The sequence below is a fragment of the Stegastes partitus genome, unplaced genomic scaffold (assembly GCF_000690725.1).
Source record: "Stegastes partitus isolate 25-593 unplaced genomic scaffold, Stegastes_partitus-1.0.2 Scaffold1393, whole genome shotgun sequence".
Classification (NCBI taxonomy): domain Eukaryota; kingdom Metazoa; phylum Chordata; class Actinopteri; family Pomacentridae; genus Stegastes; species Stegastes partitus.
The window spans coordinates 89501-101012 of NW_007579124.1; the positions used below are offsets into that span (position 1 = coordinate 89501).

At 40.3% G+C, this 11512-nt stretch overlaps 2 protein-coding genes across 2 annotated transcripts in view; one reads left to right on the forward strand and one right to left on the reverse strand.

Annotated features, from left to right (window-relative positions):
* Nucleotides 1-4481: 4481 nt before the first annotated feature.
* On the forward strand, nucleotides 4482-8218 carry lhfpl5a (LHFPL tetraspan subfamily member 5a). Its single transcript, XM_008299217.1, has 3 exons — nucleotides 4482-4884; nucleotides 7556-7792; nucleotides 8208-8218. The coding sequence occupies exons 1-3, from the start codon at nucleotides 4482-4484 to the stop codon at nucleotides 8216-8218; spliced, it is 651 nt and encodes a 216-aa protein (XP_008297439.1).
* A 633-nt stretch (nucleotides 8219-8851) lies between these two features.
* Nucleotides 8852-11512, reverse strand: part of srpk1b (SRSF protein kinase 1b) — a 25063-nt gene continuing 22402 nt past the window's right edge. The window contains exons 14-16 of the mRNA XM_008299206.1: nucleotides 11199-11268; nucleotides 10798-10890; nucleotides 8852-10456 (exon numbers count right to left, since the gene is read on the reverse strand). Coding sequence (XP_008297428.1) covers nucleotides 10272-10456; nucleotides 10798-10890; nucleotides 11199-11268 — 348 coding nt within the window. The 3' untranslated portion in view covers nucleotides 8852-10271. The remainder of the gene's footprint in view (nucleotides 10457-10797; nucleotides 10891-11198; nucleotides 11269-11512) is intronic.

The following is an 11512-nucleotide window of genomic DNA, read 5'->3' on the forward strand; positions in this document are numbered from 1 at the left end:
TCATTAAATTAGTATAACTGCTTAAATATTTCGTGTGTTCAACTTCAACTGCCATCTTACCCGATCACCTTCCGCTTGTCTCTCTGAGGGCATCCTGCACCTTGTTTCCATGGAAACAGCCTCTAAAGCCGGCTCTCAGAAAGGGACAGGAAGAGATGCTGAAATGGCAAAAAAGCCTCTTTGTGCTCACAGAGGCCCTCCGACCGTGTAGGCCTCTAGATAGTAGAAAGGGTTAATCACATATGCACAACTTCCACTTTAGGCAAAAGAGATGAGATAAGGAAGCAGAACTCTAGATAACTTTGATAACAGTGAAATGAACAGTTGCAGCTTTTGTGAGAGTGTTTCTGCAGTAAAATGGAGTTTATGTTACCAGAGTCAGAACTGCGTCAGTGGGATCTTGTTCTTCATTCGCTGCTATGGATCAGTACAGTCGGTGTGTTCAATCACAGAGCTGCGATTAACGCGTTACATCACAATATCCAATCATGCATGCACACAAGAAAATATCCATACAAACACTATATGAAAACATACACACACAAAGAAAGTGTGAAATCCTAAGCACCATCTCGTCTGCAAACATCACACTAAGACACACGCACACTGTCACGCACACACGCACATGAAATCTCACTCCATTCTGTATCGGAAAATTGGATTGCTGCTCCGAATAACTTGATTATAAACAGCCTCCCTCTCACACTGGGGCTGTATCACTTAATAAAGCTTAAGTGCAATGACACGCCAGTGCCCACACTCAAACACACACAAAGACATGTGCACGCACACACCACTGCAGATCTATAGATCAGCAGTTACATGTCAACAGTAACAAACGCTATATAAAAATAAACTCAACAAACACTGCAGACACTTCTCAGAGAAAACCATGGATTCTAGGTCAGGCACAAAGAGGCCACTTTTCAACCAGCAAAGGGCCTTGTGTATTTAAATATTGACTGATTAAGACTTGGAGGCTAGCAAAAGATCGAATGTGTCGGCATTAGGCGTGTGAAGAGGCTTTTTAAGTCAATATATTCATGCATTGTCACAGCACAGCAGCGTGTGGGCCAACACTGAGAACAAAGGCATGGAACACTTATGGAAAAACACTATGTGACGCTTTGAAGTTAACTTTTTCTTCTCTTTTAGAAATACATTGCAGAAATGACTACATCAACTGTACAGCCTACATATGAGTGTAGCAAAGCACCACAAACATGCACGTTCACACTACTTTGTCTGACATAATGATTTAATGTTGCTGAAACAAAGGCAGCAGATGTGTTTTTGTTTGTTTTTATGATTGATGATGAGGATCGTGATTTAGGAGACTGGGATTTCAAAGCATCATAAGAAAAAGCAAAAGTATTTTACATTTTGGTGCAGTAGCCAGCAGGGTTTATAGATCATTGACTTTTAAAGGGAAATATTGTTGTACTTCTAGTTGTAGGTAAGATTTCAAATGCAAAATACATCATTGTCTTATAAAATCAGATTTGCTGTAATATATTGAAGTACCCAACAGTAAATAAAGCACCAAGATTTAGTTCCACCATCCTTGACAAGCTGCAGCACTACAGCTGCTTACACATTATTGCATCAGTAATAGAAATGCAATAACATAACACATATAAGGATATAACACTCTGAAAGGAATCATTCAGCATGAAGAGCAGCTTCATTTTTTAAAATCTCAAGTATATGTTGTTAATAAAGCTTCATCTTCTTCTTCATTTCTTGACACCCACAAGTCAGCTCCCACACACACTCCTTTTTACTTCATCTCAAGACTTGTTAGAAAAACATCAGACAACCTGGGATTTTGTCTGAGGAGTAATTCAGGGCAAAATGAGAAACAGACTGATTCCTGGTGTAGTCAGACTGCAGCTCTATAGCTCCATCTAGTGTTTGACTGTAGTATATACATAGAAGTTATCAGACCGTCACAGGGTATTTTTCGCATCCCTTCATCAGTAGCTCACTTTAAAGGTCCTATATTTGTGCCCCTTTTTAGCAAACCACTGAAAGCTTCACCTGTCCCCACAGTGGGTCTTCCTTTTTTTTTCTTTTTTCTTTCAGTCCAAAATACTGCAAAGATGGATCATTTTAGCATGACTTTATAACCCCTGGTTTTAACCCTCTTCTAAATGGGCCATTTGGACTTCTTTGAAAACCAATAAGCTGCTGCTGTTCAGGCCTCCACTGAGAAGAACACACTGTCAGAGTCTGTGGTTGACAGCGCAGGGAAGAACAGTGAGACTTTTTATCACTTTCTTTTCTGAGCGATTGTCATTGAAATATTGCCAAATACACAGTAGGGCTCTTGTGTTTAGCTCATGTTTATGATGAGTTTGTCACAATACAGTTATAAAATCAGTAGTTTAGAGGTGCAGCGCAGCAGTTTGGAAACAGCTCTGAGGTGACTGCTGGTTAACATGTAGCCTTATGGGCTGCATTTCAGTCACTATTTCATACTTGTTCTATTGTCTGACAACAGAAACAGAAAAATATGTTAATGAGAACAACTTTATTGGGAACTAGCCTGTGATAAAATGCAGTATATGTGAGCACAGAGAGCAGGAGAGATGCCAACACTGGCTGAGTGTTGGTTGCACTGAAGCACAACTGCCAACATGAACAACACAGTAACCCACTCAGTCCTTTTTTAGTTGTCCTAAAGCTTCCACCATCCCAGAATATCCCTCAGTGTTCCAGTTTCTAACATTAGCCACATGAGCTGCACAGCATGCTAACACTTAAGGGTTTTCTCATCTTTGGGGAGGCATTGCCATCAGGAATTAAAAGCAAACCATTGGATCTTGAGTTCCTCAGATACTGGGAGTGCATCAAGACTCTTGTGTTCACCCTTGCAACCAACAGTAGATCATTTGATGTGCTTTCCTCATGCCTGAGACATTCTAGAGTTTGCAGAAGCAGCACTAGAAAGTAAATAAACCTGGCAGACTCTGAGGCAGTTCCTTCTGAATGGTTCACTTGGAAGCAGCAGGCAGCAAGGGACCAGGATTATGCAAAGCTTGAACTGGACGACTGTTGGTGAGTTAGGTGGTACATAGCACCTGGGTAAAATCCTTACTGGTCTGTGAAGCTGGGAGGCTTTCTAGTTGTGGGTTGTGGGTAAAGGAATGTACAGAAGCAATCATCTTCATATTTTAATAGCTTTTACTTTACATCTCCAGGAATATAACAATCACAAAATAAAATAGAAAAGGATTTTTACCATGTGAGACCACATTATTAGTGAATCAGCGATTGTTCATCTCAAGGAACTCATGTCAACTTTAACATTATATAACATTTTATTTTATTATGTAAAAATATCCTGTACTTGAAAGTCTGGAAATCTGGATTAATGTCATAACAGCCTTTACTTTTGTTCCTGCTATTTATGATCAACAGCATCATGAAGTTAAAATATGTACGCTGATATGGGTCTAAACATGCGTTTCTGTCCATCTGCGGGTCTGGTTTGAAAAGAATTTTCAAACGGTGCAATATAGCCAAGTACTATATATTTAAATACTTTCTAAAAAATGTTCACAGTTGTTTACGATGGTAAAACAATTCATGGCTTCAGCTTGTCTTTTAACTGTGCTAAATCATTATGAAGGTGTTACTTTGGGCTCTGAGTAATTGTGACAGCGTTTCTAACTTAACTGCATTTATTTTATTTTTTTTAATCAGTTGATTCATTCAGAATATAATCATAAGCTGCAGCTCTTTACAGAAATTGAGATTCACTAATGGAGCTACAGTATTAAAATGCTGCTTACACATGGATATTAATCAGTCACAGTCTATGCTGAGTATTTCTGAACACTCGAAGTACATTTTCTCAATTATACGTCCATACTCTTACTTGAGTTTATCTTATTTGAGTCATGTAATTGAGTCTCCCTACTGTGTCCTTGTCCATTGCTGCCAATATTTTGATTTTACAAACAGACAAACAAACAAACAAAAAAAAAACTAATCAGAAATAATACAAATGGAACTGATTAGGTCAACTCTGTTCTCACAAATGAAACAGCCTTGCTTGCTGCCTGGAAAAGCTGGTGCTGTGTTTCTCTATTCAGCGGCTCTTTTAACCATTAATCATTCATTATGTGAAGACCACAGCCTCCCCCAGAGAGGAAACACTGTCCGCTCATACAGAGGGAAGGAAGAAAAACGACCGCACATTACAAACACAGCTGAGAAACCCTCAGTGCTGCTGTGGCATCCAGTGACTGTTCACCTCTGAGACAGTGTTTCTCACACAGGTGAGTTTCCAGCGCATGGAGCTGTCCGTGGTTTTGAACTGAAACTTCTTGTGCGCACTGAAGATGGATTTAAAGAACGAGTGCTTTATCAGAGGACGTTTAAACAGAAAGGCCAATCCTTCTTCACCTTTTTAGCTGCTTTATCTCAGTTTTTCGGCCATCCCTTAAAGCCAAGAAGCTTTCCCAGCCGTCGCCATGCTCCCTGCTCAGGAGGCCGCCAAAATCTACCACACCAACTACGTGCGTAACGCCCGCGCCGTGGGAGTGCTGTGGACCGTTTTCACCATCACCTTCGCCGTCATCACCGTGGTGGTGTTCATCCAGCCGTACTGGATCGGAGACAGCGTCCACACGCCGCAGGCCGGATACTTCGGCCTCTTCCACTACTGCATCGGGAACGCGCTGACCTCGGAGCTCACCTGCAAAGGGAGCGCGCTGGACTTCGGCTCCATCCCGTCCGGCGCCTTCAAGACGGCCATGTTCTTCGTGGGGATTTCCATGCTGCTGGTGGTGGGAAGCATCGTCTGCTTCAGCCTCTTCTTCTTCTGCAACGCGGGGAGCGTCTACAAGATCTGCGCCTGGATGCAGCTGGCCTCCAGTGAGCGTCAGGGTTTGAGCCAAGTTTGCGCAAAAGTGCAAATAAAAACTTGACTGGAATTAAGGAAGTAAAGTTCAAATTAAATTCACAATGTTGGGAGCTAGGCCACATTTATTCTACTACCAGTACAATTGAAAAATTGAAGTTCTACCTTTTCTAGTCTTCTATGCTTCAAACTCAAATATTGGACTTTTTACTCAATTACATTTAACTGGCAGCTCTAGTGGTTAGTTACTCTCTAGACAAAGATTTTGCAGATAAATATACTGTATGACAAGCACGTAGATTGCATTATATTGTTAAATATTGACCATAACGCCCTTTTTTTTGGCTGGGACCTCTACAAAAGAGTAGTGCCTTTCTGGGACTCATCACCAAAGAGACATGTTTCCTCTGAACTCATCAAATGATCTCAGATAAATAAAGTCCAACAAGGCCAAATTATCCAATAATTCATGCCAAAAAAAAGCAAAGACTTAAGCGTCTCAAGGATCGTCAACTTTATCTTGCAAGCCCCAGTGACTTGATCCATAATTTGGGAACCACATGACTAAACATGATTCAGACTTTTATAAATTTCAATTCAACAAGCTAAAAATAATAATATGTTGCTTGCACATTGATGAATGTGTTTAAGGAATCTGATAATGTCATATATGATCATATATTAGTCACTGGGGGCAGTTGTCTGCATAAGTAATTTTACTTTTTTATACTTTAATTACATTTTGCAGACATGGTAGTTTTACTACACTAGAATTAAAAGTGAAGAAGCCTCCGTTACCTCTGAAATTTATGAACGCAATTATCCAGACCTAGCTAAGTCTCAAATTAGCAAAATAATGAAAATAATGATCAATCATAACTAAGGAGAATACATATTTACTTCATGTAATCAAGTCAAGATAATGGTATTAATGTAACACGTTCAAAACATGAGCCACGAAGCCAAAGTGCTTTCTAATGAAGACAGTAAGCAGCTTTTACAGTAAAGTTAACATTTACTGTAAGAATTTTAATATTAAGGTTAAAAAAAACTTATAATATTCAATATTCAAATTACTGTACAAATTAAAAAATTAAAGTTAGGACCCTATGAAAAGGAAAATCAAATGAATCCAAAGATTCCCAATAAAGAAATAGAAGACTAAATGAAGACAGTGCCATGTTCATAAAAGATAAAAGTGGCTCAGACTGTAAAATTCAAGGACAGCCTGATAAATGCATGACAGACCTATTCTATAATGAAAACCAAAGCCGTCAATTAGAATACAGCATCGAGCGGCATTTCAGTAGAGCCCTTTCACAGACACACAAAGGGAAACGCAGACAGAAGTGAAACGTGACTCTGCTTTTGAAACGTGAAGCAGCTTGTGAACAGATGTAGCTGCAAGTGAAAGGACAAGCCTGTAATGAAACAAGTAATGAGATTAACCCGGAGGTGTGCTGTTACACTTTCTCCTCTGCCTCCTCAGACCTCTCACACCTGCTGTTTAGTGCATGTATGTGCTCGTGTACATCCATCTTTGTGAGGACCTAGTTTTAGTTTTAGACCTCTGGAATGAGGACATTTGAAACTTTGGCTTGTCCTCACTTTGGCACAGACCTTGAAGTGGGTGTTTGAGAATTAGAACTGGCTTTAAGGTCGAGGTTATCATCAGGTTTAGGTTCATGTTAGGGCAGGGTTACGCTTTTTGTTGTGATGGTTAAGAGATATATATATATATGTCAATGGGGGTATAGATGGACAGTTATGTAGCATTAATTATTGTTTTAAGGTATATTAAAGCTCTGTATAAGATGCTAAGTAAATAAGATTTCTTTTCTGAGGGTCTTGTGGTAGTTGAGTAAGAATTCAAAAGGATTGTTGGTAGTGGTGACATGGGAAATAAAAAATGACAGGGCACCCTGAGTTATGAACTGAATAAAATAACTATATGAATATGAAGCTTTATTAGCCTGAGTGAGAGGAGCTTTCTAATTAACCGAGAAGCTGTACGTTAAAATGCTTGAAATTGCAAACAGACTGGAGAAAGTGAGCTGAAGATCTCTGTGAAGGTGAAAGGATAAGTGAGCATCAGAAAGTGAAAGTGAGATGTAAGACTGTGTGTGTGTGTGTGTGTGTGTGTGTGTGTGTGTGTGTGTGTGTGTGGGCAGTGTTTCACCTCATCATACTAAGGTGGGATGACACGAGGCCGGCTGTCTGCCCGCAGAGTCAATAATGGATGAACAAGTTCGTCTTTCTGGAGCTGAGATACTCTGGAGTTGCTAAGCAACTAAACTCTGTGTGTGTGTGTGTGTGTGTGTGTGTGTGTGTGCGCGCAAAGAGTGTATTTAATTCTGTTGTAGTTTCTCCATCTCGTTGTTTGGTGCTTCAGCAGGTGGTTTGTAATGTTGTCCAGCAGTGTTACTGCTTAACATCTAATTCTATAAAAGTTGTGCAGATTTTTTACATTGAAATCCCTAAAGGTTTCTATGTTTCCTTAAATTAACATCTATGAGTGTTTCCAAAAATCTGCTGATGAAAGTAATTGATTTTAAGCACTTTGGTGCAACAGCTGCAAGTCTTAAATGTGACATATAAAAAAACAGCAACCTGACTCAACTCAAACCAAAATGTGGGGCACCAAAAGTCAACACCCTCACCACCCTGTGCCTCTCCGCCTCTCAGGTACCTGCATGGTGATTGGCTGCATGATCTATCCTGACGGCTGGGACTCAGACGAGGTGAAGCGCATGTGTGGCCAGCGGACCGACAAATACACCCTGGGCAACTGCACCGTGCGCTGGGCCTACATCCTGGCCATCATCAGCATCATGGACTCGCTCATCCTCTCCTTCCTGGCTTTCAGCCTGGGCAGCCGGCAGGACAAGCTGCTGCCAGAGGACTTCCAGGTGGAGGAAAAAGGTACCGGGGGAAGGGAGGGTGGAGAAACAGACTAGGAATGGATGAGGGTGGAGAAAAGTAGAAAACAGTAGGATTCGGGGGGGAGTGATGAAAGAAAGGAAAACAACAGGGACTCCAAGTCAAAGGCTTCAGAGGGTTTTGGTGTAAGGGGAGGGGGTTTTTGCCTGAAGGTCTCAAAAACTTGAGAAAAAAACAAATTGCTTTTCTTTTACTCTTAGTTGGGTGGACATGGTGAGACCACAATGCCATGTGATGATAAGCAACACATCCTTTTACCAATGCTTTCCTTTTTTTTATTAGAAAAAACATTTTTATGTATAAGTGCATTAATATTGTGTGGTTAGTGTCAATGCTTGCCAGTGGCACTTTTACCAGCTTATGCTTTCAGTAAAACATGTTTTTCTTTTGGCTACAGATAATGCTTAGACCCTGCTGTGGACGAGAGTCAACATATGGTTCAGACAAGTGCTTCCTGTTCCCTGACCTGAGAGGATTCAAATGTATTCTAATGGTTCAAGGCAGTCACAATCTAGAAATAATTGGACATCATGCATCCACAAAATGAAGACAACTTATCAACGGAGTGTTGGAAACATGAGATGAATCATCGCCCACCATCAACTCCAGTGTTACAGCTTTCCATCATCTGCAGTAAATTCTAACTTTCATAAAATAATTCTGATGTAACAATACTTTCAGGTCTTTCATTACAAATGTAAAGCTGCTCAAAACTTTAGAATCAGCTCTCACAACTGGTGATCGTCAATACCAAGCCATTTGAAATGTTGAAATAAATGTTTATGGTAATTTCTAACAACGTTCATCTGAATCTTTTTGTTATGAGCAGCTAATATAAACTGAGGGGACATGATTCCAACTAATATTTCAGTGTTCTTCCTTCCAGTAACCTGACAAATCTAATGGTACTGAAAATAAAATGTTGGATACCCAAACAGATGCCACAGTTTTACATAAATCTTGGTTCTAGATGTTCCTACATGTTGTGTTGAGTCAGTCCAACAACAGTTGTAGAGCAACAACACAAAAACACTGTCCAGGTAGATTTTGGAAAATGTTTATTCTTATTACCTACAGAAGAAAAAATATCAAATGAAGATGGGAGACACGGACAGAAGAGACTTTGTAGAAAAACAAGGAAATGGTTTTGCTGGGATTCAAAGCATTCTTACAATATTTGCATTTAGTACAATCTATTATTTTTAAATCCAACACCCCCATGTGAAGAAGAAGCTCTTGCACACTTGAAGCAAAGATTTATTTTTCATTCGCTTGGAAATCACCTGAAAGTAATTCAAACCATTTCCAAAATGTGTAACATAAAAACAAAAAGACTGTTGCCCAAACCTTTTAGATTGTGCCTTCAACGCCGCAGACTGTTTAGAAACTATGCACCGCTTTAGCTGCAGAGAGGGACAAACTACAGGCCAACTCTTTGGTACACCGAACTTTGTGTGACAATGTGAGAAACACCTCGTGGAGCCTTTCTTAACAGGCAGGTGGTGATGCAGATATGAATTGGCATTCGGCAAAGGTGTCTTCTGCCAACACATGCATAAAGAAGAGAAGGGAACTGATTTCGGTTCACATTACATTGTACCAAGTGCTTTTTTTTTTTTGAAGACATAAAAAAAACAGTGGAACGAAACACAACACCTTTAACGAGGAAAAAATCTGAACAGTTTGGTTCTCAGAGTGCGATTCTGGATGAATCTCTCCTTGGTGTAAAATGTATGAAATGTTATGCCTTCTAATCCTGTAGTGCTGTCTGTATACAAATATACAAAAGTTGTTTATTTTTGTTGGTTAAAGCTAACTTAACAGTGCTTAGAGGGTTACGAGTTGCTCATTATTCCAGTTAACAATATGCAGGTATTAATTCTGAGCACTTTGCACACTGTTTAAAGCCAATGGCGAAAAAGCTGGCACACCTAATATGATGACAGATTTGGCTCATCAGTGATCTATATGATAAAAGCCATCTTTGTGGTTCTGTTCGCATCCTGCCTTCAGCATTTTGTAGAAAAGTGCAATTTCCTTTTAAATCTGACAGGTCATTATCTACAGCTAAAATACAGAGAATAATGTGCAGCAGACAAAGAGCTGAAGTCAGGAAAAAAAAACATAAAGAAAGCAAAGTCAATAAGTTCTATGCAGCCAAGTAAAAAAAAAAGAAAAAAAAAGAGCCATAAATACAGGGAGAGGACCTCTAGCTCCTTCTATAACCAGTGTAATCCATAACAGGACAAAGACTCAGCAGCAGTCTCTCTCTATTGTTTGGATGCTTGCAGGTGTGTGTAGGAAGGCCTGTGAGAGCCGAGACAATAGGCTGCAGGCACAATGCGGTCACAGGTTCTTGCAGACGTGAGTGTATTTGTTTACTTGATGTTTTCAAGCCCAGGGCCCTCAAACCTAATTTAGCCTTTCACAGTATAAGGGGAGCGGTGTGCGTGGGTGGCCTCTAGGATGTGAGCCATGGATGGGAGAGGCACTGGGCTGCGGTGGCCCTCCTGTCAGGGACCAGGTCCAGCATGGGCAGCAGGAAGCTGCTGAAAGAGTGGGCTTCCTCTTTGGACCACTCGTACTTTTCTACCAAGACGTCAAACAGCCCCCAAGGCTTCAGCTTGGTGATGTGACGCAGGTCGCCTGGGAGAAAAAACACATTCAATATACCTAATTACAGAGCTGAATCTCAGGTTGTTATAATTATAAATATTAAATAGAGTGTAATGTTATGGTGTTATGCTAACAGTGTGTAAGAGCATTTTTGCTTCGGATAAATCCACTGCAGCACCTCCATGAACTTGAAATAGCTGCAATGAATTTAATTTGCAAGTTCTGTCCTCGAGCTGAGCAGATGGCTGTTCCCTTGAGCCATCAGGTGTTCGGCCCGAAATAGTAACTTCTGCACCAAATACCTGAGAATGTTTTAAGGATGAACTGGATTTAGCTGCAGCAGACAGCTGGAGACAGGCGGAAGTGTTTACCTTTCTTGGTGAAAAACTCCTTGGAGTATTTGCCCGCAATGATGAGCTTCCGTGGAACTTTACCTAACAGCTCGATGATCAGCGCTATGTGATCTACAGGGGCCACAGAAACACAAACAGATGATGAAGCAAAAAACTGAAATGATTGAAATAACCGAGATGTGTTTTTTTTTCTACATTCACCAGTAAATGATAGACAGCAAGAAAAAAAAAAAAACTACACTCGGCTTAAAATTCAATTTAACACAACTACATTTTACTGCAATTCTCCTACCAGTACAACCAGTCACCACTGTTACAAATATTTGATTTTTAATCTTGCATTCACACTTATTTTAGCTCGTCTTCTGTAATGGAGACACTCTCTATTTAAACTCTGATGTTTGATGTTTTGCACTAACCTTCATCTCTGGAGTAGTCTTCTCCAGAGTGGGGTTCAAACAGATAATCTCCAGTAGCAAGTTCGAAGGCCTGAGGAAACAAGCACATAGGAACTCAACAACAAGTAGATAGGCACGGTAAATATACAAAGGTTCATATGTATGGCTAATGAGAAAGTAATTTAATATGTTCCTTTAGTCACAACTTCATCTTATCCTCATCTGTACTTCCTCTCAACAAGAGCAGACTGGGTCACTGCAGGCTGCCTTTTAGGGAAAGATTTTCCAGCCCCTGATCCACCCTCAGTCGCTGATGAACTGAAAGATTCCTGAGT